The sequence below is a fragment of the Lissotriton helveticus genome, chromosome 11 (assembly GCF_964261635.1).
Source record: "Lissotriton helveticus chromosome 11, aLisHel1.1, whole genome shotgun sequence".
NCBI lineage: Eukaryota > Metazoa > Chordata > Amphibia > Caudata > Salamandridae > Lissotriton > Lissotriton helveticus.
In genome coordinates this window covers 792,929,151-792,956,882 of record NC_136072.1, presented here as the reverse complement: position 1 = coordinate 792,956,882, position 27,732 = coordinate 792,929,151, and the positions used below count along the sequence as shown (strand labels likewise).

The 27,732-nt window shown below is 45.0% G+C and overlaps 1 protein-coding gene across 4 annotated transcripts in view; it reads right to left on the bottom strand.

Moving 5' to 3' along the window:
* OGDH (oxoglutarate dehydrogenase) overlaps positions 1-27,732 on the bottom strand; it is a 666,388-nt gene that overhangs the window by 627,218 nt on the left and 11,438 nt on the right. For all 4 annotated transcript variants that reach the window (XM_078666769.1, XM_078666768.1, XM_078666770.1 and 1 more), the window contains exon 2: positions 16,189-16,441. In XM_078666769.1, the coding sequence (XP_078522895.1) occupies positions 16,189-16,410 (222 nt within the window). In that variant the 5' untranslated portion in view covers positions 16,411-16,441. The remainder of the gene's footprint in view (positions 1-16,188; positions 16,442-27,732) is intronic.

Sequence of the window (27,732 nt, the reverse complement as noted above, 5' to 3'; positions counted from 1 at the left end):
TAGGAGATATATACCCCAACAGGCGGCTCTGCCAGTTTGAAATGATTACCATAAAAAATGTCGCTACTCGAGACTGCTCATAATTGCGTTGCATCAGCAAATATTTTTATGAACAGAAAGGCATGCAAATGCGCCCAATCCGGGACAAGTACTTTGTGATATAATTACCTTTTGCACTAAACTCTTAAAACTGTGAGTTGATCAAATCTCAGAAGAGAGAGAAAAGGGTCCCTGAAACACCAAGTCCTCCCACGAGATATTTTTTTACTCCAATGCGTTATACGCCTGGAACGGTGTACTTTTCAACCCCCGAGAATTATTCTATTAGATTGACGCGTTTGAAGTTGCCTCTGTACAGCACTGAAATGCAATAATCCAAGTTAGAATCACGGGGCCTGCACATTGTGCGAACTTGAGCAAACGTATGTCTTGTGTAACCGCATTTCATTAACTGGAAAAATAAATTGCCAGTGCCTCGAAATAGGCTAAAGGATAAAACTAAGAGCCAACACATTAGCGAGACAGTCCACCCCTGCCAGAAAAAGACCGTTAAGAGCCAACGAGAAAATCGACACTGCTCAGCCTGAACACACACACACACACATATATATTATATATACACATATATATCTCCTCAGTACAGCCAGGCGCTAGGGAGCCTTTTTTGACAGGACCAAGTAAAATAAGGTTCAGAATAAAAACAGTGTAATGTGTTCTAAAAGGTCATCTACACACTTGGCAAACATGCCCCGCAGCTAAAGTAAAAACATTTTAAAGATTCTCTGGCACTTGCTTTTCTGGATGCGGGCCAAGGGCATACTATCAAGGACCCCACCCTCTTCTCTCCACAAAGCAAACGTATTTCACGGTATTTGTTATTCAAAAACACTGGATAACTGACCCTGTGGACAATGGTCACGAGAGGCACAGGTATCCAACCTTGGTCCTCCCTAGTGGAGGCAGATAGTCTTATCTTGCTACAGCCCCATCAACTAGAGCACACACCGGAGACCGTGAGTGCAGCAGCCAGACCCTTCCCCAGTGCGATAAATGGCTTTGTTTGCTAAGGTCTGGGCTTTCATGCAATATGTGAAATACAGAAGATAAAACAACCACCCTTTACTGGTCATACCCCAGTAAAAATATACCTACTGCTCTCTTTTACAAGGATGATGGGGAGCAACACTTAAAGCGCGGTGGTTATGTGAGGAGGGAATGGCGCACTAAGGAGAAAGCAAAAAAACGCATGCATTCTCGTGGCGTACTAAGTGAAAAACAATAAACAAAGCCAATAGGTTGTCCACCAGTGTGGCTGCTATTCAGCATGGATAAAAAGTTGAAGGGGTGGAGTGGGGTAGAGTGGTGCGGAATGGAGAAGGGTAGAATGTGTGGTGGAGTGTGGTGGGGTAGAGTGGAGCGGGGTAGATAGGGTAGAATGGAGCGTGGTAGATTTGGTTAGGGTGGAAAGAGGTAGAGTGGGAAAAATTAGGGTGGGTAGAGTGGAGTAGAATGGGGTAAAACAGGAATATTGGAATGGGGTAGATTACCATACAGCAGAGCAAATTGGAGTAGGGAATTTTGGGGTAGACTGGATTGGGGTACACTCGAGTGGAGTAAGTAACTTGATTGTGACAGCCTCACAAAAACAGACCATGTAATATAGGATACAAAAATCAAGTAAACATTACGCATTTGAAAACATAATAATTTCAGAATGAAAAGGGGTAGATTGGGGTGGTTTAAATTGGGAGTGGGGTAGATTGGAGTGAAGTTGGGTAAAAGAGGAATGGGTAGATTAGGGTAGCTTGGGGTGGGGTAGATTGGATTACAGTGGAGCAAACTGGAGTGGGGTATGTTGGGATAGTCTGGGGTAGTCTGGAGTGGTGCAGATTGCCAGACAAAAGAAGGCCATGCAATATCATACAAAAATTAAGTCAACACATCATAGTAAATTCATACAAAAAAATGTAAGAGAGGTCCCACTGTCATTAGATTCCATTCATAATTAAAAATACAGCCAAAAGTAAAGTGCATGACTGGAGCGGTCGAATGAAGTGCTGATATTTATGGTGTTTGCATGGACTCCTACTGAGCCAAAGTGCCGTCTGGCTAGTATAAAAACCACAGTTAAAAAACGTTGTTTAGGGGCTCAATGCTGCTGAAGTGGAGGTGCTTCTAGTTGAAGAGGTCCGGCAGGTGTTAAAAATTACAGATAAAGTACTCCCAGTGTACACAAATCCTAATTTCCTGGTGCAAACAACAACAAACTATGTGACAAAACTTTAGACAGTACAGTGGAATAGCACCGAATGGAACAGGACCTTTATGAAGGACCCTGAATCTCACAGCTGATGGTGGCTAGAGATGTGGCTACTCTGAAAGATATACATCTCGGTTTGAGGACTAGTTCAGTCTATAGCATGCATAAAATCAAAACATTCTTACAATGTATTGTGCCATAAGCTATGAAGAACCCACAGAGGTTGCCACTTCTGGCCTTCAGGGAAAGGGAGCAGAACAGTATAAAAAGCATTACAGATTCTATCTTCTATCATTCCTCCCAAACACGCCTGTGCAGGTGTGTGAGCTACTAACTCCTTTTTTTGAAGTACTACTATAAAGTTTCACCGGCAGAGTGCCTAACCTAAATCAGATGTACAAAGACCTTTTCAAGGCTGGATAGATCATATCCAAAAATGGTTCATACTTAGGAATGGGTTAAAGGGTCTGGAGCTGGGCTACCCTTTTCCCTTTCAAATGGTTGAAGTTGTAAAACTAAAACTTCTCTTTTACCATCTATCAGTTTTTCGTGATCACACTTTCCAGGTTGAACCAGCATTCTGAGCAGCTGATGGCTATCAACGTAGTTGCCACATTATTGTACCAGGGTAGTTTTGCTAGCTTGGTCTGAACCAAGACTTCCTGAATAGCATTCAAATACTTCCTCAACTCGGGTTTTTTCCATATTCTTATCCAGTAATGGAGGGAGCGCAGCACTTAATGCTGCTGAACAGAATTAAGTCCCAAATCATGCCTCAGTGAATCCATTGGGCTTCCTAGGCCAAGGAGGAGTAATTGAGATAAAAACCTATCCTCTGCCTTAGCCAAACCTTTAGTCTTTCTATAGCCCCGCAGTTCTGCTCCATAAAGCCCTGCTGCGATGGCTTGTGTTTTAATATGCCTCAAGGCAGGCCTATTAATCTGCGGGCCTGGCTCATGGCAAAACGGAGTACTCCACTGCATACTGGCTCAGCAAGGCCACACTTTTTAATAAGTGACTGAACATGTTAGCTTGGAGTCGAACCTCACCACAATCCAGAGAAATTCCATACATTTAGAAACCACTACTCTGCGTAGTATTGCTCTTTAAGATCATGTATTAAGGTATTCATCTGTAACTTCTCCGTGTCGCAACAACACTCAAATGTCTTAAGGAGTTTGTGCATGGCCAACTCGGTGCATGCCAAGAGCTCCGCATAGTCGGCAAAAAGCACTATTGCCATTTTGTTGGCCTCAGGAGACAGGCATATTAAGGTTTACGGCCTCCGGGTACCTGTCAACATCATTGATAAAGATAGTAAACAAAGCTAGGGCCAAAACACAACCCTGCCTGACCCAAACATTGATATTGAAGCTGGTAGTTAATTCTCCACTCAAGCTATATCTGACCGAAGACGCATTAATATTGTAAAGGAGTTTGCTGATACCAGTTTTTCTATACAAATCAATGATAACCGTGTCTGGAAGAATGACTCACAGCTGACCGGGTCAAAGGCCATGTTCAAATCGATGATTAAGTACAATCTCGACTTTTTTTATATAGGTGTATTTCAGGCAAATATTGAATAACTGCATTGCTAGATCAATTGTTCCTTTGGCTCTTTTAAAGCCTGCTGTGAAGTTCTGATCATCCTATTGTCACACATCCAAGTGTGACAATGTAGACGAGGAGGTAAGAGTTTTGATTAGATATTCCCTAATGCATCAAGCAGGGAAATTATTTGGTAGCTAGCGGATTCATTCCGCGGGCCTTTCTTGTAAAGCAGAACAATTATGGCAGAGTTCTAGGTCAGTATCATCCCCTGGTGCCATATGGCTTTCTAGGCAGAAACTAGAACGGGTGCACCTAGGTGCCTTGTTTTGCTTCCGGCTGAGGATTGCAACTCGCACTTTGCCTTTTTTTTTAAAAATATTTTTATTGAGATGGATCGGAATATAACACAAAATTACAAATACCAACTGAATACCATCAGACATTTACACATATGGACTTAAACTATATTGCATGTGATAAAATCAGACAGTTAATATGTAAAAATCTCAACAATCAGCAGAAGAGCAGCAAAAGTTCACGAGAATGTTACAGTCCAAATAATGCAGGGGGATCGTTCTCCCATCAACTCCCGGTCTATTCATCTTAGTTCTCTCCAGTTCCTAAGAGGAGCCCAAATCCTTTTACCATACTCTTTCCTCCTTTTACCCTTAAAGCTATATAGGCATTCCTCTATATTATGGATCCCCAGCAGCCTGGTTAGCCACATCTGAAAAGAGGGCGCAATCGGGTCTTTCCAGGCCGCGGCAATTAAGATTCTAAAAACAGCTACGGATAGAAAAATAAATGCTTCAGCTTCGTGTCCAATTGCTAAGTTTTCATCCCTACCAAGTAAAACAGTAATTGGGGATAGAGATATTTGAAGCTCTAGCAGCCCCGATAAAAAATTTTCCATTTCTGTTAAAACAGGTGTGAGATTCTGACAAGAGTAAAAGATATGCAGTAGATCCGCCGGGCCTTGATTGCACCTCGGGCATTTATCGTTGTCTCTTAAACCCCATTGAAACAGCTTTGCAGGGGTATAATACAAATTGAAGACCATCTTGTAATGCTGTGCTTTTAAATTAGTTGCTCTTAATACCTTTTTGTTCAGTGCGAGCGCATAATCTATGTCTACATTTGGATCCCCTATTCTTTGAGCCCAAGCCGACTCTACCTGTGCAATATCATCACCCAGCGCCTTCAAAAGATAACTATACCCTACTTTGATCTTCTTGCCACCATTTATTACATACTTTATAAGAGGATTTATCTCCTGTAATGCTAATCTCGGTCTGAGTGATTTGATGGTTTGCTTGACTTGATTATACAGGAGCCAGTGGGTGGCCGGAATACCGAATTTCTGTTGTAAAATATCAAACCCCAGAAAATCATCCCCACACATGACATCCCCCAAATATCTGATACCCAGCGCCTTCCATGAACTGCTATTTCTATTCTCTCCAAGATGAGAGAAGGGTTTTGAGCTCCATAAGTCAATCATACCATTGATCTTCGGAATTTTCAAAAATTTCAATATCGCCTTCCAAGTACCCCATACGCTTAGCATTATTTTGCTTTTACTCCTTTTAAAGTATGAAACATTAATTTCTCGTGTTAAGAGCCCCCCAAGCCCTTTCTCCTACTAATACTTCATATATTGAGGGAATTCTATAAAAGCCAGGTGGAGTTACTAAAGCATCATATTTCAACAGAAGATTCATTTGCAGCAGTAAACAAGCCCAGTGGTACAACCTCAAATTGGGTGCAGATAGCCCTCCTTCCTCCAATGGTGCAGAAAGTCGAGCTAGTGATCTCCGTATTTTCCCATACTGCCACACGAATTTTACAAAAACTGCTTCCATTTTTTTTAGCAGACCCTCTTCTACTAGTAAAGGTATGGCACGGAATAAATACAACAATTTCGGAAACATTGACATTTTCAATACGTTCACCCTCCCAATCAAGGATAAATGTAAGACATCTATTCTTCTGAGTTCTCTATCTATTGAGGTAAGTAGAGGCAGGTAATTTTCCTCAATAATTTTCCCAACATTAGCATTGATTCTTACCCCAAGGTAAACTGCGGAATCCACATATCTTGAATCTCTTTTATGGATGTTTTTTGTACCAATTATTATTGTTTTTTCCGTATTAAGCCTATAGCCAGAACATAATCCAAACTCATGCGCAAGCTGAGTTAGTTCAATCATTGCCGTTTGCGGATCCGTGGTGGTGATTGCCAAGTCATCCGCATATGCCAATAGTTTAGTGCTATAACCATTAGTTATGACTGGGGATATGTTATCAGAAGCGAGGATTTTCCTGATAAAAGGGTCGATGAAGAGAGAAAAAAGTATCGGGGAACAGGGACATCCCTGTCGAGTTCCTCTCCTAATCACCACTTCTTCCGACTGCAGACCCATTGCGTTAATTCTGGCTACTGTACTGGATCTCTATACATAGCTTTAATTGCATTTCTACATTTTTCTCCAAAACCCCTTCTAGCTAAAGCCTCCCACATAAAATCCCAAACTACACGGTCAAAGGCCTTTTCGGCATCTAAAAGGATCATGGCCATATCTCCTCCTGTAGCAGCATTCGAGTCAAACAGCGAGATTGCTCGCGCGATGTGTTCTGTTGTACCCCTTCCCGGGACAAACCCATGCTGCCAGGGTGAGACAAGTTGACCAATTACCCTCCCTAGTCTTTTGGCCCATACTTTCGAATAGAGTTTTGCATCTGAATTTATCAATGATATTGGCCGATACGAGCCAGGGTTTTCCTCAGGTTTACCCTTCTTATGAAATATTACGATATTGGTTTGTTTCCATGTGTCGGGGATCATTCCAGAGCAGATTATTCCATTAAAAAGGTCTACCAACATAGGAAGGATTTCCTCTTCAAGAGCCCTATAAACTTCTAATGGTAGCCCATCTGGACCTACTGCTTTACCCGCTGCTAGTTCATATAATGCGGTCTTAATCTCCTCTGATGTTATGTCTAGGTCCAGTCGCGTCTTATCCTCCTCCCCCAGCGATGGGCATAATGGCCCATAGTCATGCGGCATTGGTACCATCCCAGTCTCCTGATCATATAATTTTTGATAAAAATTCTGGAATACCTCCATTATTGCTTTAGGGTCTGTATGCTCAACACCATTATATTTGATCTTCGCAATTTTATTTTTATTCGTTTCTTGCCTAATACGGAGGGCTAGGACTCTTCCAGCTTGCTCGCCTGTCTCATATCTCCTTGCTCTGTGTGTCTGATAATTACCGATCTCCTTCTGCGTAATTATTTTTAGGATCTCCCCCTTGATCAAAGCCATAGTTCTAGTCGTTTCCGAACTATCCTGACCCGAAGCTATTTCCATTATGTGGCATTTCTCGACTTCTGCTAACTCTAACGTACGTTTCTCCAAATTACTTCTATCCTCCTTCCTTAATTTGGCTGCACAGCTGATTGTCTCCCCTCTTAATGAGGCTTTAAAGGATTCCCATACGCCATTTCTAGATGCGCTATATCTATTCATTTCAAAAAATTCTTTCGCCCAGTGTTTAATGTGTTTAACAAACCTTTCATCATTTAGGAGTTTCCTTTCAAACGTCCACTTTGAGATCTTCCTTGGAGTATTGGGGATCTTATATGTTAGTATCAAAGGATTATGATCTGAAATAATTCCTGGGGGTTTTGTAATTTTAACCTTACAGATTTCTCCCTTTGTCACAAAGAAATAATCTAGTTTAGAATATTTCTGTGCGGGATGTGAGAAATATGTATACCCTGGATCCCTGGGCATCTTAATTCCCCATACATCCCCCAGGCCATGTGACTCTATTAGAGAGTCGAGAGCTCTCTTTACCTTTCGTTTACGTCCTATGTATCTACTTCCCTGTTTCCAGTCAGCTGTGATGTTCATATCACCACATACTATCATCGGGGTTGCCCAATTAGCCAAAAACTTCCTCCAGCTTATCATAAACCATTGGCTCATCTTCATTTGGGCCATAAATTACACACAGCGTAATCCCCATCTGAAGTTCCACTATGGCCCATCTACCAGACCCATCCGTTTTGCTACGTTTCGCCCCCCCCCAGATTGCATTTAGCTAAAATAGCCACACCTCTTATCATCGATGTTTGTGATGAACACCCTATCAGCGTATACCCATAGATACCCAGCAGCTTCCTTTTATCCCAGGGTATATGAGTTTCCTGAATACAGAGTATGTCTATATTATTAGATCTTACCCAGTGTGATATCCTTTGCCTTTTTTTCCAGTCATTTAACCCCCCTGCATTTATGGTACAAATCCTAATGTCTGACATTATTGCCGCATTTCTTCTCCCTACGATGACTGTTATCCATGCATATAATTCTGCTCATAGTGATAGTCTTATTCCTTTGCATCTCAAAAATTCTTTTTTTTCCCCCGTTCTATTCCACCCTCCCCCTCCCTGCCCTGCCACTCCTCTCCCCAGCCAGGGCTCTCCCCCCCTTTCTTCGAGGCGCTCAGACTTAAGGTCTGTGCACGTGATGGTTCGCCGCCCGAGTTAAGGAGATTTAGAACATATGACCCATCCTTGAATGCCCATAACCCTATCACCCACCACCATATATACTACACCCAGCACCACCCAACACCACCACTTCGTGTACCGATCATGATAGTTATTGGTCTAAATAGAGATCCGTTTCTAACAAAATACTCCCCTAATGCAGGACAGATTTACTCTACCAGGCAAAATAGACATATTCTAAATACGGTTATACATTACTATGTATTACTACACATTACTACACATTGCTACATGCCCTGCAGCTGCAAAAATTCTTTGGCCTTTATCTCAGAAGAGAAATATAATGTTCGACCATCTTTAATTATCTTCAGTTGGGCCGGATTAATCAAATATGCCTGCATGCCCTTATCTTGAAACGGTTTGATCATCTGGCGTAGTCTCCAGCGTCTCTCCACCGTGACATGACAGAAATCAGGGCGCACAAAAAAGGAGTAACCGTCCACAGTCCTTTTTTTATCAGGTCTCGCTCTCTCTGAAATTGCTTGCCTCAAGTTGAAATTGCCCAAGAAGATCAGAATGGCCCTTGGTTGGTCCCCCTCTTTTGCATTTTTGTGAATCTTAAAAGGTATACGGTGTGCCCTCTGAACCTCCCTTGACCAATTCCAATCTTTCAGATCTGTAAAGGCCTGTTCAAATAACTTCACCACGAAGGTTTTCATGTCTGAATCCTCTGATCCTTCGGGAATTCCCAAGATGCGCAGGTTATTCTGTCTTGATCTATTCTCCAGCGCCTCCAATTTCCACTGTATATCAGTAATCTGAGTTCCTTGTAAGTCCATGGTGCTAGATGCTGCTGCCGTCTCGGCTTCCACTGAGACCACTCGTTCTTCCAGATTATTAACACGCTCCCCTAGGTTCATACAGACTTTTGTTAGTTTCCTGACTGCCCCTTGGATTTTTCTGGCTGCTGCCTGAGATTTACGGCTTTCCTGACGAACTTCTTCCCTGTGCGAGATTATTTCCTGATGGATAACCTCTAGGAGAGACATCTGTGCCGTCTCCCCCCCTGGACTGTCTTGAGCTGTATTAGCAAGCTTGGACGTCAGCTGCTCTTTTTTTTGATGTTGGATTTTCGAGCCCTTCATGGCTTTCACTGCGGTTATTGGGGGGTTAAGATCATCCTGTTCCAGATCGCTGTCAGTGTCTGCGTCAGACCCACTATTTTCTTGATCCAGACTACCATCCCCTTCCTCCGACCATTCCCCACCCTCTGACACTGAAAAGAACGCTTCACTGGGGGCCTCTTTTTTGTCACTTGCATCGCCCCCGGTTTCCTCCTCCGATAATCCTTCTGGCTGATGGAGTGCGGGCACAATGCCCTCCGCTTCTCCTGTACCGGTTCCTGATATACCTGGATCCGCTTTCTTATACCCCAGTGTGTCTTCCGTTTGCTCCTGGAGCACAGACGTGTCTATATCTGTCTCATTTGTGGGTACAACCTCTGCATCATGGGGCCCCCCCCGCCCCCGTCTTCGGCTCTTGTCATAACCTGGACAACCTCATTACTGGTGGCAGTAAAATCAACAGTATCATTAGAGCCTTTTATTTTAGCCAGTTTCTGGAAAATATTCGATATCGGGGTGGTACCCTGGGAATCCAGATTGACTTTACTGTTTCCCTGTTGTTGTGCCATTTTTTTATTTGGGGTATCTTGTTTCCGAGTCTTTTTGCCCTCCATCTCGTTCTCTGCGGTTAAGCCTGCTAGCTCCGCTGCAGCCTTTCTTCTAGCGGCTGCCTTAGCGCCTGCAGTAGTTTTGGGGGCCATAATTTCTCTCCTCCTTTCTAGAAGCCCAAACTGCGCCTCACCCCTCGTGCTGTTGCACCCCCGGATTTTTCCCTCCGGGCTACAGTCCGCTAGAGCCTCCAGAGCCCTCAGGGTGCTTTTCCCAACACTGCAGGGAGAATACCGCCGCTGATTCAGTCGGGTCTCCAGAGCCTCGATCTGTTCCCTCCTCCTCCGCTGCAGGTCCCGCCTCACCCGCCTCACCTGCGAACTCCGCTGTGCTTGCCTGCTAGACGCCGCCTCCGCAACCTCCGCCAGCAAACTGACCGCCGAAAGGGCTCCCCGCCTCCTTACAGCCCGTAGCAGTTCCAGCAGAAGCCGCTCGAGCGGCCAACCGCGAGTAAGTTTCATGCGGCAGGGCGGTATCTCCTTCAGTGTTTATCGCGTTTTGTCCTTGCCTTTCTTGCCTTTCTTGCGCTCAGATCGGCTGGCTGGGTCTTTGTATCCACATTATATTATGCCTCAATTCCCATATCCTCGCATATCATGTCATATATACACCGCACTCTGCGGCACCATGGTGCGTGGTTCGGGTTCATCTGGGTCCTACAATCTCCCAGATCGCATCTCCTCACTCGAGCTGCTTCCCGACCGTCCTACACGGCCGCCATCTTGCCTCATTCGAAAAATCCTTCTTTTACTCGCACTTTGCCTTTAGTGAATTATTTCCCAGGGGAACACTACCTGTTGGCTCGGAGGTGGACATTGCGACTCCTCTGAGCTGTCCTCCTCATCTGCCAGACGGTCGCTCCGTACTGCAATCTTCAGAATGGCCGACGTTTTGTGGATGGTGGATCTGTACAATGAGGAGAAGTACTTAAACCAGGAGTCAGGCGAGATGCTGGTTTTCAAGGTTTTTCGAGTGTCTTCCGATCCCCATCCAACTACTTCCCAAAAGCACCTGTTATTCTTGCTTCTTAGAGATTCCATAAGTGTCTGTCAGGGTCTTATCTGCTTATGACTATTTTTTTTTATTTAACGAGACACATACTTCTATATTCTTGTTTTTAGGCGGATTTTGCAGTCTGATTTGTGCCTTGTTTTAAGTGCAATGGAAAGAGATTGTTTTAACTTACTGCAGTTCGTATCAAACCATTCAATATGCATGGGGGTTGATATAGTCAGTATGATTGTATCCTTAAGCAAATTACTCCGTGCTGGTCCACAGACAAGATACAATAGGTTGTTACAAAGGGACAGAGCATGCACCCTGCCCGCAGGCTCGACCTAAGAAATTAATTCTGTGAATGAACAGTGGAAAGATACAAGTCATCCAATCAAATGGACGGTAAATAAATTATGCTCCAGGAGAAGGGCAAACACAAGAGGAGGAAAGAAAGCCATATAGTACGAAGCGGGCAAATGAACGACAAGAAAGCCAAGCAATGAAAAGCAAGGAGATGGCACAAAACCCATTAAGTTTTTCGTATGGTCTACAAGAAGTCTTAGCTGCTTGTAGGCAAGACCTAAATGTATCAATAGTGAATGTGCACAGTGTCTAAGGCAGCATCAGTGGGTATAAATGCCACCAAAATAGTTGTTTCAGCTCCAGTACTGTGCCCTAATGTAATGGAATGATGTATTTGACACTCAACACCGAAGCCAGTGCTTGAGCAACAAATGGTTCAATGAAGACACATGTTTTCCTTGAGAGATCAATGGGGCGAGAAAGGTGCCACAAATCAATGTGCAATGGTCCAGCTCTACACATCAGCTGCTGAATTCAAAGGTAGATTACAAGAATGGAGAAATTATATGCAAACAACCACAATATATAAACAAATTCTTGTCTCTGTGGGAATTACCAGTGTACTGAGAGAAAGCTAGCCAGTCTCGAGAGCAGCCTAAAACAAACAAGCAGTTTGGAGGATCCCAGGAAACGTTTGCTAAATATATTGGGGAGGGGGTGAATGCAAGAAGGGGGTTTGCACAACGACAGAATGAGAAGGGAGCCAGTGAGTAACAAGCATTGGAAATGCAATAGGTCTCGCACCATTAGAGTTAGTGCTTTTAGAATTGTTTATGGGTTTTTTTTGTAAATGTTTAGCATTTTTGTTTCCTGTAGCCTATGCTAAAGAATTACAAATAAAAAAAGCCATAAACCTTTCTAAAAGCTCTAACTGAAATGGTCTGAGACCTATTGCACTGTGTGAGGGTGAGGGGTTGAGGGTGAGTGAGGGTGAGGGTGGGTGAGGGTGAGTGAGGGTGAGTGAGGGTGAGTGAGGGTGAGGGTGGGTGAGTGAGGGTGAGGGGTTGAGGGTGAGTGAGGGTGAGTGAGGTGTTGAGGTTGAGTGAGGGTGAGTGAGGGTGAGGGTGAGTGAGGGTGAGTGAGGGTGAGTGAGGGTGAGTGAGGGTGAGTGAGGGTGAGTGAGGGTGAGTGAGGGTGAGGGTGAGTGAGGGTGAGGGTGAGGGGTTGAGGGTGGTGAGGGTGAGGGTGAGTGAGGGTGAGGTGTTGAGGGTGAGTGAGGGTGAGGAGTTGAGGGTGAGTGAGGGTGAGTGAGGGGTTGAGTGAGGGTGAGGGTGAGTGAGGGTGAGTGAGGGTGAGGGTGAGGGTGAAGGGTTGAGGGTGGTGAGGGTGAGGGTGAGTGAGGGTGAGGTGTTGAGGGTGAGTGAGGGTGAGGAGTTGAGGGTGAGTGAGGGTGAGTGAGGGGTTGAGTGAGGGTGAGGGTGAGTTAGGGTGAGGTGTTGAGGGTGAGTGAGTGTGAGGGTGAGGGGTTGAGGGTGAGTGAGGATGAGTGAGAGTGAGGGTGAGTGAGGGTGAGTGAGGGTGAGTGAGGGTGAGTGAGGGTGAGTGAGGGTGAGTGAGGGTGAGTGGTTGAGGGTGAGTGAGGGTGAGTGTGGGTGAGGGTGGGTGAGGGTGGGTGAGGGTGAGGGTAAGTGAGGGTGAGGGGTTGAGGGTGGGTGAGGGTGAGTGAGTGTGAGGGGTTAAGGGTGAGTGAGGGTGAGACCTAAAAACGACTTGAAAAAACAAGATCACACAGAAAACCAGCTTCTACTTCAAGTTATTTGTTGGAGCCCTCACACCTCTCAGAAAGTAGGCACTCTGAACTTTTTTTAAATGTATTTTCTTTTCTTTAATGGTACACATTCGCAACTCAAAAGTGTAAAGGAGTTGATAAACCAAAGGAACAGTGAATTATATTTAATTTCGATAATTTTATGGAGATTTCATCGACCTCTGCAGCAACAGCATGTCTGTGCATGCGTTTGTGTTTGGGAGAGAAATAAAACGTGTCTTGCAAATCACCTGTGTACCAGGTATGCTGGAGTCTCCGAAATACGATTTATTATTAATGTTAATACATGACAACATACACAAGAAGCACCTTCTCAACATGCTACCACGCGAGAATGAGCATGTTAAACTCTGCAGAGCACACTTTGGCATGAAGCACCCGGCTGCGGTGCGGTGTACAGTCTGTCTGCAAATAACTCGGCGCTGGCAGGCAATTAGTGTGCATGAACAAGTGAAGTTTTTATCGCACCGACCACGCGCTCTGAGGAACATTCCCTAAATGTGCTGATATTTTGTGAAACGGGCACATGCCAAATGCGTGATGTGTGGCGCTGCTCAGTGAGACACAACACCACAACTTAAAAACAGTGTTCACAACAAGTTCTCACTTCCACTCTCTTGACAAACAACAGGCATGTCTAATTCGATATCAGCACGTTGTTATTGTTCACGTGCTCCTGAAAAGTAAAGTTATTTTCACATGCTGTGTTAGCTTTTCATGTAGCGCGGTACTTGTTAAAGCATATAGCACACCTTTGTTAGCGGAACTTGAATTTCAACACACAGCATTTACTGTTCGTAATACATGCAGTTCTGATTATGTAAACATCATTAAAATGCTGTGTTGCACCTTTCAGTTATCTGAAAGAAAACGCATTGATAAATCATTTAAATACAAAGTACCCTAAATGTTTTTCGACTGGGTTAATTACTTGGTTTGATTTGAATTCACCTGCGCCTAGCACCGCGATGCCATCCAAACAGCTACATTAGAACAACTACTTCACTTTACAGACACTTCTGTGCGAAAGTTTAAGTTTGAGACCAACAAGAAGTAACCATACCGAACATGAAAAGAGTATGGGGCTATACAAATAAAAATAAACAACACGCAATTCCTTTCCCGCATTAAAACACCGCCCAGCCGAGAAGAAAGTCACAAACACCCAACTCCAATGACATTCCAACTTCAAAGGAGCCAACAGAAACACAGGAAACGAAAGAAAACTGCTGCAGAGAAGCTCTTCCAACTGCACAAAAGCCAGACACCTACCTAGGAGCGAGGAAACGCTGCATCCACCGGCGTCAAGGCGAAGGAAAAGTTAATCACTAGTGAAAAAAAAAAAGCGAAAGAGAAAGCAGGGTAACCTGACCCAGGAGGGGGGAGGAGGGAGGAGAAATGCGTCTCGGCCGGAGCAGGGGGCGGAGCAGGGAGAGCGGGCTTTGAAATGCACTTCACACGGCCGGCCGGTCGTGAAACTGAAAGCATGGCCGGCCGGCCGTGAAAGCCTTTGATGCCGCAGGGGGTGGAGCGGCACCAGCTGGGAGAGTAGGCAAGGCAGGCGGCTGGGGGCATGTGCACGCGCTTTTAAGCTCAATGCGCATGCGCATTGAGCTTAAAAGTCACGGGCACTGCAAGGAATCGCCACGATTCCTTGCAAGTTGGACAAAGAGTGGATAAGCCCCCATAGTCTCGCTTGCTCGATGCGCATGCGCATCGACAGGCGAGACCTAAAAAGCACCTCGATTTGGATAGGATTGAGTGGGAGGCACTAGCTGGCAAGGTGAAACGGAGGTTGAAGAGTGTGTGGAGGGACTACACTTAATTGATACTTACCAAGTGTAGATATGGATAGATATGGGTATGGGTGCTAAGGCACCATACCGAATGCATGGGGAGAGAAAAGGCTTTGCCAAGATGTTGGTAAGGGGAAAACAAAAGCGGCCTGGAGGACAGCAAATAAAGATATACACTACAGTACAATATGTAGAGTTTAGATATACATTCATCAACATTGGACTGATACTTATAAAAACAATGCACTTTATCAGTCTGAGTTTTCGTACCTTTTGTTCACATAGAACGATTTTCAGTACTAAGCCCAGACAACAGAGCCAGCAGTTTCATTGGGAGTGCAACTGCCCTATAAAACATTTTGATACCCAGGCCAAAATGTAACTGAAAATGAAACAAGCACCAGCACTTGGGATGCACATTCATAAGAACATCAGCAATGACACGTAACCAAAACTGACTAAAACCATAAATACTTAATGCAAGCACACACTTGTTAGGGAAGAGTCAAATGACCAACAAATATATTTTGCCTCCACTGGCTCTACTACAAGAATAACCACAACAACTAAGCATATGACCACTGAACAAACTTGCATGTTTATTTGGGAACGCTACTTCTCAATGGATATACCAACAACCTGCAGGGAAAAACAAACAATACACCAAGGAGAACAGTAATCTCCTACACATTGAGTAAATGGCTACCACTTGAACCACTCAATCCACTCTCAGTTGCATTCTGAAATGTACATGTGATAAAAGGTGTATTTTTGTCAAACCTACCCAACCACTTTTCCTTTACCACTCAACTGTACAGTTCTTGCTCATGACTAAGTGGTGGGGCACTGGAAAACACCACCCTGATTTCAGTAAAGGAACCTAAACACTAACAAAATGTTAGCAAGTTCCGGAATAGATACTCCTCTTCATTTTCCAAATTAAGTGCAAATCCATGAGCAGAAGCAGACATTAAAGAGAGTGCCGAACTCCATCTCATCAAGGCCGTCAGATCCGCATGGATTTCCTTCCGTTCTTTGAACTGGCGTGTATCCAAATTGAGAGTGAACAGCTGATCCATTAGCCTGGGTCCAAGTACCTATGAGCTCCTCCCACTGTGCGTGCAACTTACCTGAAGCTACAGCCTTAAAGAGAGGACAAGGAGAGCCAACAAGAGGCCAGTACCCTCTTTTCCTTACCTTATGTACACTTTTTGGATTTTCCAACCAGGCATAGTACATTTCCTCAACATAGTTCGAACTAGTCCCACTCAAAAAAGGCTCAGCGGCCACAGGCGTACTAAGGCACCTGATTTGCGGTAACGTCCTTGTTGGCGCTGGCTTGTTGTGTGATAACGTCCTAACAGTCTGTGAGGCCGTCAATGGCCTCAATTTAGCAGCACAAGTCCTTAAGTGATACATAGTGTTGAGACGACAGCTTCACACCAGTGTTCTGTGAGGTAAGACAAAGAAAAATATTCAAATTACAGAAGAAATAGGAACATTTTCACCAACACAATAAAAAAGTTCAATCCAACACTTATGCCATTTCCGGGTGTACCGTTTTGATAGATGGTTTGGGGCGGGGGGGGGGGGGGGGAAGTAGTGAGGTACATCTATTGAAATGTTCCTCATCTGCTACATATAGAATATGATTTTTTCACTTATTTTTACTTTTTGTTTCAATTTGTCATTTGTCTTGTGGATTGTAGAACAGAGAATTACAGGGCACTGAGGTAATACGTGAGCACCATCTGGCGTCATTTAAACTTTCTTCAACACTGAAATCGTGCCATTTAAAACAGTAGCATTGCTTGTGACAGACAATGTTAGTTATTTTGTACTATTAACTTAATTGGATTTGGACTTTTGGATTAAAAAAAAAACCATTAATTGAACCCTTAAAAAAATGCGTACCATAAATGCACGTTGCACATAATGTTTAGATAAAAAAAAAATAACGCGAGACACTTGTATTAAAATATTTAAAGATTTAGAAACTCTCAGATGCACAGCATGAAAACTTTCTCTATACCAAACACAGAGAAACAAATGTGTAAGACTACTGAAAAATCGATGCACAAGCACAAACTGTATACATTGTACACAATATACGAGGGCTACACTCAACATAAATCACAAGATATCATGCACGAAGAAAAAGTGTCTGGGTTCCCAGAACCGCTTGTAGTTGTCTCAATGGTTAGATTTGTAACCTTACTTTTCATAGCCAAGCGAGCACGCAAGCCATTTCACGGACAGGAAGTTGGAAACATCAGCACTTTTAATGGTCACTTAAGCAGGCCAGCGACTCATAACAAGCAGGTCAGCCTCGTTGGGAAGGAACGCAGGTTGGGGCAGATAAAAACATGTGGACGTTTAAATATATAGAGGAAAGACACGTATTTGAGCCAACTGGCAAACCCTTTCAAAACTCGTGTATAAGCAACCCTTAACACCATCCTTAGAACGCCTACTGATGTTTCAGGAATTAACAAGCATTGGCAAACTCGATAGTTACGGTGTTGGTAGCCATCCTTTACCTTTGTAAATGTTTGTTTTGTTTTTCAAAACGTAATTGTTGGCGAAGCTGCTAAAGGGACTACTTTGCAAGTTGATGAGGTCCTTATGAAAGGGTAAAATGCGGTTAGTGTGTGTATAATGTTTTGAGAAAGCATGGATTGCCACCCCCTTCCCCTATTTTTAATATTGAATGACTAAGTTTTTAGTGATGTAATAATTGTTTATTTTGTTATTGTTTATGCAATTTTGAGATGTACAAACTATGATTTTAAAAGAAATACCATTAAAAAGAATAGAGTTTTTTAATATATTTGTAGGTCTTTTTTGTACCTTTCTTCCCTGTTGTTTTTTATGAATGTCAAAACATTATACACACAGTTTATTTCCCTGTCCTAGGAACTATCAATTCTGATCAGGGGGTCCTTGTTGTTCACATTATAAAATGCGGTTAGTAACAGTTAAGTCAACCAATGGCTGAAGTGTGCTGACCCACAGCACCATGGCATATGCGGTGGTGGGCGTAAGCAAAAAGCCGACAATAACAGACCAACGTACTTATACGAATGACTTAAAGCCTCCATAAATAAGTAGAATATACAAACAATTTTTGTACAATCAAAAGGTCTTGGCTAACACCAGACCTAATGATCTCAGCTAAACTTCGGAGGCATTGCAGGAACCCAAATGTCCAAAGTGATAACGGCACAAAGTTATTCCTAAAATATTCTTCCTGTTAGATCTATAATATGGGAGTACATACTGAACACGGGAAGATACATGAGGCATATTTATTCATTCAGTCTTTATTTCGGCCATAAGATATGCAGCAACAGTAAAACATGTACAATCATGATAAAATCCACAACAATAACAAAGCAACACATGCTATACACTATAAAATCATTCCTGAATATTAAAACTACCGGAGTTACATTTTAAAAGATTTGGGATTAACTCGAGGCCTGTGATTTCAAAATGCGAGTGCGGGTATGCCAGACATTAGTGAGGAATTTTGCCAGTACAAACACAGTTAAACTCGAAGCATCGGTTTTTAGAATTCTATACATTGGCAGGTACTCTCTACAACCAAAGTTCCTAATAAGTGGTAAAAGCCAGTACTTCCTAGCTTTCATATAGGTTGGGCAAAACAGGGCCACGTGTAGATCACTCTCCTCCGCATAAGAGCATGTCGGACACTGCTTAGAAAGGGGCGGGGTTGTACAGGAGCTGGTAAAAGATCTGAAGGGCAATGTTCCATATCTCCATTGGAGAAACAGCTTCCTGGCCAACACGGGGGACATAGCGTCCAAGACCCTTTCCAGCCTGTAAGAGTCCTTGCTCAGCATGAATGCAGATGTTAATGATCCCTCCTTCTGGCCGTCCATGGCAGATAATAATTTCTGGTCGTGGAAGACCTTGACCAAAGTTCTGCGTGGGATGCTTAATGAGGCGTTTGCAGGGTCGGACCAGAGATCGGGGAACCCCAGTGTTGTGCATGATTTTTGGATGTATTTTACCCAGGGGATTTGTGAAGCTTTGGGATGGGTTAGAAGCTCACTCAGTTCCGCCCTATAGGCACATAGTTCTTCACTACTCCACAGTCTTCGCCAGAAGACTATGGGTCTGAGACCTATTTCATCAGCTATTGGTCTCAGTCCCAGATCCAGCCTCAGAGGAAGGAGCGGGGTGCTGCCCGGAAGTGCAACTATCTGTCTAATGAAATGGTTCTAAGTTGCCGACAAACTAAGAGTTGATGTATGTCCCCACAATTCCGCCCGATACATAGTGGCGCCCCTAGCCTGTGCTTTATAAATCTGTATGAGCGGTCCCAAAGGCCGGTATGTCGAGCTCTTCATCATCCGCACAATACCCCCAGTGGTCTGCACTAATTTGAGGTTAGCTCTAGTCTGATGTGACCCCCCATGACAGTCTCATTCAAGGTTACACCTAGATATTCAAAGGTGGAGACTCTCTCAAGCCTTGATGCTCCCAATAGTGGGTTCGGGCGCAATTTCTGACCAGGATTCAGGACCATAAATTTAGTTTTTGTGGCGTCGATTTCTAGACCCCTGTCTGTACAAAAAGCCACAAAAGAGTCAAGGATACGCTGAATCCCCATTGGGGTTTTGGAAAGGAGCAGGGTGTCGTCTACAAACATAATTGCAGGCACCCTGCTGCCGTTCAATTTTGGGGCATCAGTGTTTTCAGTACCATTCAAGTGGGCGATTACCCCGTTGACAAAGAGGCAGAACAGGGTCGGTGCAAGCACGCAGGCCTGCCTAACCCCCCTGTCAACGGGGAATCGGTCCGTCAGTTCCCCAGACTTCCCACAACTCACTCGGGCATAGTTGTTGTGATGTAATCTCTGTAAGATTATCAAAATGTCCGCAGGTACACCCATCTCTGACAGGACACTCCAAAGTTTACCTCTGGGCACCAAGTCGAAGGCGGCCCTTAAATCCACAAATATTGTGTATAAACTGCCGCCATCGAATATCGCTGCCCTCCAATAGATCATATTTAATCTAAAAACCTGGTCCGCTGTTGAAACCCCCTTTCTGAATCCTGCCTGATAGGGGCTAAGGGCACCCGTTTCTTCCTCCCACTCCTGCAGTCGATTCAGCAATACCCTACCAAGCAACTTTTGTGGAACATCAATTAGGCTGATTGGTCTATAGTTGGCTGGAAGCAGGGGCGAGCCCTTCTTGTATATAGGAACCACCTCTGCCCCCAGCCAAGTGCTTGGAACCTCCATGCCGCTCAAAACTCCATTAAACAGAGCAGCAAGGTAGGGGGCCCAGACGTCGGGTTCCTGCTTGAACAAGTCCCCAGGTAGGCCGTCCAACCCTGGCGCCTTGCCCGATGTCAGACCTGCTATTGCTGCCCTAACCTCTCCCACTGTTATTGGTTCTCCCTCATATACTGCCTGGCCACCCCTGACATCATTCGTGGTTTCTCTCAACTCAGAGCTGTAGAGAGATTGGAAGTGGGCCTGCCATACCCCTGGTGCGATGTTAGGCTCGATAGCTGAGTGGAGATTCCCCGACCCCCCCATTCACCACTCTCCAAAACGTCCTGTGGTCTCCTTTCACAAGAGAATTATTTATCTCCTCCCATTGATTCTCCTCCCATTCAGTTTTAGCATGGGCCAGGAGTTTTTTTATATACCCGTCTACTTTCTCTTACCTTCTCTCCTCCTTGATATTTCTAAGGAGTTCTTCCTTTGCCTTTTTGCAGGCTTTATTGTACCATGAGGATTTATGTACCTGCCCCCTCTTCGAGTTTTGTACATTGCTAAATAGAATGGGGGCGGCACCCTTTACGAGATCCTCATGTGCCTGGTGTAATTTACCCAGAGTATCTTTGTCGCCCACCCCGATGGCTAAGTCTCTTACTCTCTCTAGAATAGGGTTTAATCCTGCATACAGCTTCGGAAGCTTCTCCTGACTCGAGGCTATGTTTTCCCACCTGATTCTTCTTCTGTTATTAGCCAGTAGAAGTTCAGGTTTGTTTCCCTCACTCATAGTTGCAGAGGTTTGAAGGCCAGGGTGGATAAGATCAAGTTCTAAAGCATTGTGATCACTATCTGACCTTTCAGTCACCCGAAAATCCTTGATAGTGGGCCAATTCACTATCTGTACCAAAACGTAATCCAGTCGGGATTCTCTTCCTACTCTATTGTAGGTGGTTCTACTGGGTACGTCTGACTTGGCACGCCCATTACAGGCTCTAATTCCGAATTTTAGGGTGAGAGCTGTGATCTGCAATGCTACGGGGGTCCATGCCTTTGGGGGAGGAGCTTCTACGGGAGGTACTAACCACCTGGTCTCCTCTTCTGTCGGGAATCCATCTAGGAGGCCTGGCAGTGGCTCAAAATGAGAATTTAGGTCCCCCCCACTATGTAGGGTAGATCTCCTGATATTTCAGCTAAGTAAGCTGAGAGTTCATCAATGGTGGATGACTCCCTGGCAACTCCCACTGGCCTTGAATAGATGTTGATCAGGACAAGTTTTGCTTGATTCGGCCAGGACAGTAAGACCACAAGAATATCGTCAGATGGCACCAATAAGCGTTGGGCCTCACACCCTAGATGGGATGCCACCCACGTAGTTAGTCCTCCAGAAGGGCGACCCTTGCCCTCCCACCTAGCCGGGATAGAGAATGACTGATATCCCTGGTGTGTGTATTCCTCCCTTGCCCAGGTCTCCTGGAACATACAAACATCCCCAGTCTCAATGTATGCTGTCCAGTCTGGGGTGAACAACTTGTTGGCAAGTCCGGCCACGTTCCACCAGATAAGTCTCAGGTGCTCAGTAGTAGAGGTTGGAGAAGAAAAAGTGTCCGGGGGAGCGACCCCAGATAACGTCCTCGGTGGAACAACCGCGGGGGTGTCAGCTGTAAATCCAACTACCTCAATGACAGCCCCTCGGTCAGTATCCGGAGACACATAGCTAAGGGCTGGGTTTGAAGACAGTCAATCAACCCCGTCCAACCCACCCAAACAATTGAAACGATTATAATGAAAAAAGGGAGTGTCCGGCGGTTGGTAAACTGGGCGTGCCACGTGTTCCTTGTATCTGTGTCTCCGTTCTACCCTTGTCCAATTGCCTTGTGCTGACTCGTAATGCATACGGGTGGGGGGGAAGAAGAAGGAGACTGGCAGTGACTGTATAGTGGAGTCCAGCGATCTGCTTGACCCTGAACAAATATGCAGAACGGTGCCCGGGTCTCGGAAGGACACCATAATGCAATCCCCTACAATTGTTTTCTTTGTCTTCCCCAGCCATGGTACCCTTCTGACCATGATGATCTCGTTATTAAACTGGGGCGGTAAGGGTCTGTTCCAATTAAGCCACTTGATGACTTTTTTCTTAAGTGACAGGAAATTTTCATTTTCGCCCCTTTCGAGAGGGGTGGCACCCGCCAGTACCACCATAAAATTGTTTACTTCCGGGGGCAAGTCCGGTCTCCGGGGTCTGAGATCAAGCTTTACCGGCGGAGGGGGTGAAGTACTTAGGTTTGGTAGGGCCCTGTGGTTTGTGCCTAAGACTGAACTATGAGAAACTGGAGCTACTATCTGGGGGGGCATAATATTCGGTGTGTTCGATGGAACTGGGACTTGGATGGACATAAGTGGTTGCAAAGAAGCCGCAGCAGGGACACCCTGAATGGGTCCTGCATTGGGTGGAGGTTTTTGTAGATGGGTGGGGGTCCCTGCCGAAAGATTGGGCCCTGCGGCTTTTGTCTGTCTACTGACCGTGGTACTCAGACTAGTTAGGGTGGCTTCTAGAATTGTAAGCCTAATCTCTACTTTTTTTTAAGCTCTCACTGATAGGCAGTAAGAGTGATTTTAGTAGAAATTCAATGTTCCCCAGGGATGTTGTGGGGGGCACTATATTAGGTAAATTGGCCCCTATGTCACTGTTTACAAGTGCAGAGGTCGTGTTGGCGCTCTTGGGGGAGGCGACCACAGGCGCCTTTTGTATAAGCCTGTTTGGAGTGTGTGCCGGTTTATAATTTTTCCCAAATTCTGAGTGGGGAATTTTAGTCTTTCCCTGGCCCCCCCTCGTCTTTCTTCTGCGCTTATTGGGTGGAGGACCATGTACCTCCACCACAACAGTTTGCTTGGGCTTATTTTGCCTAACTTTAGCTGCCGGGGGTGTTTGGGTGACCAAATCGAAAGTCATGCTACTAACAGTTAGGGGTTGAATGGCCTCCATGGTCTGCTGAGTGAGTATGTCGGGGTTAGGGATAGTATCCCGTAGTAGTAGGGGGACACCCTCTTGGGAAGATAGATCCTGACTACCGAAACAGGGGCTTTCTCCTTGGGAGATTGGGTAGGGAGTTATATCACCAAGAGGTCTGTTTTTCATATTTTCGATGGAGCGGGCGACGGTCTACCCTACGCTTCTCAAGAGAACTTTCCTTTCCCCCTTCCCCCTTCGCTGATTTGAAATAATTATCTAGCGTCCCAGTGTTGCTACCACCAGCCCTTGAAGGAGTTTCACTTAGGGCCGGAGATGACATGACCGGGTCCTGAGCTCAGTCCAGCTAAGGTAAGGAGGATACAGGCGAAAGGGTGTGGGCCCAGCCTCCTTCGGCCCCGGACGGCCACAGACGGCCCCGCTCTTGTCCCGGGCTTCTCCCGGCGCCCTCCCGCGCAGCGGTGTCACAGTACAATAATAAAGGGGGAGGTGGGGCGGGGCAGTCAGGGAGAGCGACCCAGGTGTTGTGGGTTGACCTCACGCAGGGACTCAGTATGGTGCTTTGTTTAGAGGGCCCTTTGCACAATAATATCATAATCGCCATTGTAAGAAGGCCGGAGTATATTAAATTCAAATGTCTGCTTTGATAAGACGCAAGCCTCAGTCCCATTCCAGCGCAAGACCGCAGCCTTGAAGCTAGTTTGCTCTGACCTTAGCAGACCACCTAATGTGGCCTTAAGACTTGCTCTGTGAGCTATTTGGCTGCAGCTATGCTTTGTTTCCAGGGACAAAGGTGAGGCAGTAATCACAAGTAAAGAAGGACTATCAAGGGGCTATTATTCAAAATGACCACAGCATAAGAAGTTGGCTTGGTTTATAGATCTAAAAACACTCGAAGTGTAAAGTTAGTATGTAGCTCACCCTGTTGACATTTTACTCCGTTGCAAATTCGAATAATTGTTCTAAAATGGCATACAAAATAAGGTTCAAGGACGCATAAGCTGCAGGGTTGGAAAGCAGGCAGCACAAGGGAATGGTAATGCCAACAGTCTGTTTCTTGCAATGCTAAACATAGTTCCAGCACAGCTCATCTTCAGATCTAGGTTTATTCCCATCACTCAGTGTACTAAACCTGGAAAGGGCTGTCGACCACAAAGAAACTGAAGAGAACCGGCCATGCACAAACAAGTGACCACAACAGCCAATCCCAACAACTTGCCTTCTCCATATCATATTACTGTTAATTATCAGGTGGATATCACAGAATCTGCCATTAGTATGGCTACACAGCGCCTTTTAGTAGTCGGGTATATGACTTTGGAAACATTTCTATTACACACTGGAGCTTGATTCAGTTTTTTTGCGATGTACAGCATGTACAGCAAGTACGACAAGTACCTCTATTTTAATGAGTGGTTGAATTCTTAATGGCATGACTTCCAGAGAGTATCAAACTGCTCACATATAGTTTCTTGGTTGGTATGGTACCCATTGCCTGACAGATGTATATGTGTGGTAAGCTGCTGATGGTAGCAAGTTCTCCTAGATGCCACACTAGCTAAATAACTGCATATTCGGATTACGCTTGGTGAATGTGCAGAGACTGGCTTAATGTGCACTATTGCACAGCACTGCGCGGTTTGTTGGTGGGCAGTGAGTTTGTGTGTGCTTAATTATACCCAACCATAGGGCATATGTAAGCATAGTAGGCAGACATTACATTCAGATCCAACACATAACTATTTAGGTTATGCATGCCATGTGTGAATCGCAATCTGTAGGCCAAGCCTTCACCAGCCAGACCATTAGAACTTGTGAAGGGGTAACGAATGGAAGATGGTCTGTGCTCTCTTTTAGCAATACCGTCAGCAGGACAGGCTCATCCTGAACTGTTTTATGATGAAAAAGGTGGCTTGTGCTTACTAGGGACCCTCTGACAATATTTTTGGAACTCGTGTGGTGGGTACTATAACCATTCATTTCCTTCAGGTGTTTCCCCATTCTCTACTTTCCCTACCCATTGCCCTTCTCCGCTTGATCTATTTTTACATATCCAATTTTCCCTTTTCCATCCAACCTATTCTTTTATAGGAGGTAAATATATATATATATATATATATATATATATATATATATATATATATATATATATATATATAGATTGCTTGGTTCAGCTTTTAAATAAAAATCTGTGCTTCATACTTACTGGATCCGCGTAATTTCCTGGGTCGCTGTGGTCGGAGCCTGGGTGATTGCACTTGTTTGATATATATATATATATATGTAATTTTGTTTACGATAGCTGTAGGGAGGATTACTATTTGGGGGAAGGTCTGAAAATATGACAACAAAGGTCCGAAAAGTGGCAATCCATAACAAGCATTGGCATTGTCAATAGGTCTCGCTTGTGGGACCTTATAAGTATTTAGTTTTGCAGCACAATATCCGATTATGCAACAAGGATATTGTGCTGCAAAACTAAATACTTATAAAGTCCCACAAGCGAGACCTATTGGCAATGCAAATGCTTGTTTGCAGATGAGATGATGGGCTCTTGGAGCATGTTGAAAAGCAGCCGCAGAATCGCCGCATAACCAACCCTCCGATGCCTGGGCCCGCGGGACTGCAAATGGAATGGCCTTACCTCGATCTCTACAGCGCCACTTGCGACACCCTGGCGCACGTGAGTTTTTTCAGATTCGTATTTGCATGCTTGGTACGTGCACGTGAGTTTTTTCAGATTCGTATTTGCATGCTTGGTACGTGCACTTCTCTCAAAGATGATATGTACCCTGTGATTTTAGCTAAATGCATTCATCATCAAGGAAACGAAATCTGTACAGTTTGGAAACTGCATTATCGTGGACAGCTTGGCACTGAACCAGCTCGCTTCTGTTTTAACTAAGGATGGGGCACCAGCCTTAGGCAGTTGCAAAGATGTTTTGTTTTTCTTTTCATCACGTGTGCTGGATCACCCGGTTGTGACTTGAGTTTTAATGCGGACTCTGTGACACAGGCCCTGGTGTTGAGTGACGGTTATCGGGGCCCCAATCGGTCACAGCTCAGCGCTTTGAAGCTGTAAGAGACGGTAGTAGCGCATATTCTTAATGTATTGTTTCTAGCGCTCAACGCGCCTTTTCCTCTTAACCCGAGTACGGGACGGTAGAAGCGAAGGCCATGGCGGCTGAGGCGGGGCAGTTAGCATCTCCTGGATGTATGTATGTATATGTGTTTTTGGGGGGAGGGTGCGATGGGGATGGAACCATTTTTCTCATTGTTAAAAACGGTGACCAAACCCCCAAGCAACATTTGTTTTCCATTCCCTTGCAGGAAGTGGGGTCTGCTCTCTGCATTTCCTGGGTGTCAGAATCTCCCTTGCATGTCCAAGTCTGCCACTGCTGGTGCACGGTCCCATATGCATCCGTGCCCGCTCTAAAGAGTTCTCTTGCAGGACAAGACCTGGGGCGTACATCGCATCCGCTTCTCGCCGCAGCAGTGGCGCTTTGGCATAATGAAACCAAAAGCAAAGGTGCGATTGGAGGTAAAAGTAATCTGTGGTGGTACCGGCCTGCAGTTCAGTGCTTCATCAGGAACATGAAGAGAGCTCCCCACTTGTTCAGCACATGTAGGTCAGAGGGAGCCAGTCCGAGAGCGGTCTTGGCAGTTTAGGTTGAACTGTCCCTTGTGGACCATTGCCAGGACTAATATACATATTCATGGTCTTGTAGTGGCACCGACGAGCTGGAAGACAATGGCACGGACTGGGCTCGGGGATCTCACCAGTGGGTGAGATTAATTCAAGCGTTTCTTAATTATGCTTAAAGACTCCTCCTGTCTGTCGTGGACCGTGGTATGTAGTCATTTCTGATAAGTATACTTCCTTCCTGGTAAAGACTGATTCCTTTAGTGTGCATTAATGGAGAGGGTAGCGCGGTTGCAGCAAATTATTTAGGGCTGTGCTGGAAAAGTAGATGTGGCAAGGTAGTAATGTGTTGCGGTTTAAATTCGGGCAAAGACAACTTAGTTTGTCACGATTCGGGGACTGTGAGGGCAAAGACAACTTAGTTTGTCACGAATCGGGGACTGTGAGGAGTGGTGGGGGAAAACAAACACGTACATGAAAATGCAGAGCGGGAAACTGAAAGTACGACCGGCCTGCGGCCGGCCATGATTCAATTAGGGAAGGAGAAGCGAATCGGGGACTGTGAGGAGTGGTGGGGGAAAACAAACACGTACATGAAAATGCAGAGCGGGAAACTGAAAGTATGGCCGGCCATTATTCAATTAGGGGAGGAGAAGCCGCAGAGCGCACGCTGGGCGAAGCCCTTTGATGTGCTGTGCGGCAAATGGAGGGAGGCTGATGCGCGTTCATGTTTGAACACGTGGTTCACATGAACTTCATGAAAACGCCAGCAAAAAGCTGGTGGTTTCATGAAGATTTTCGCCACTTGATTTCTCGCTCCGCTCGATGCGCATGCGCGCATCGATAGGTCGCGAGACCTAAAAATGAAACTTA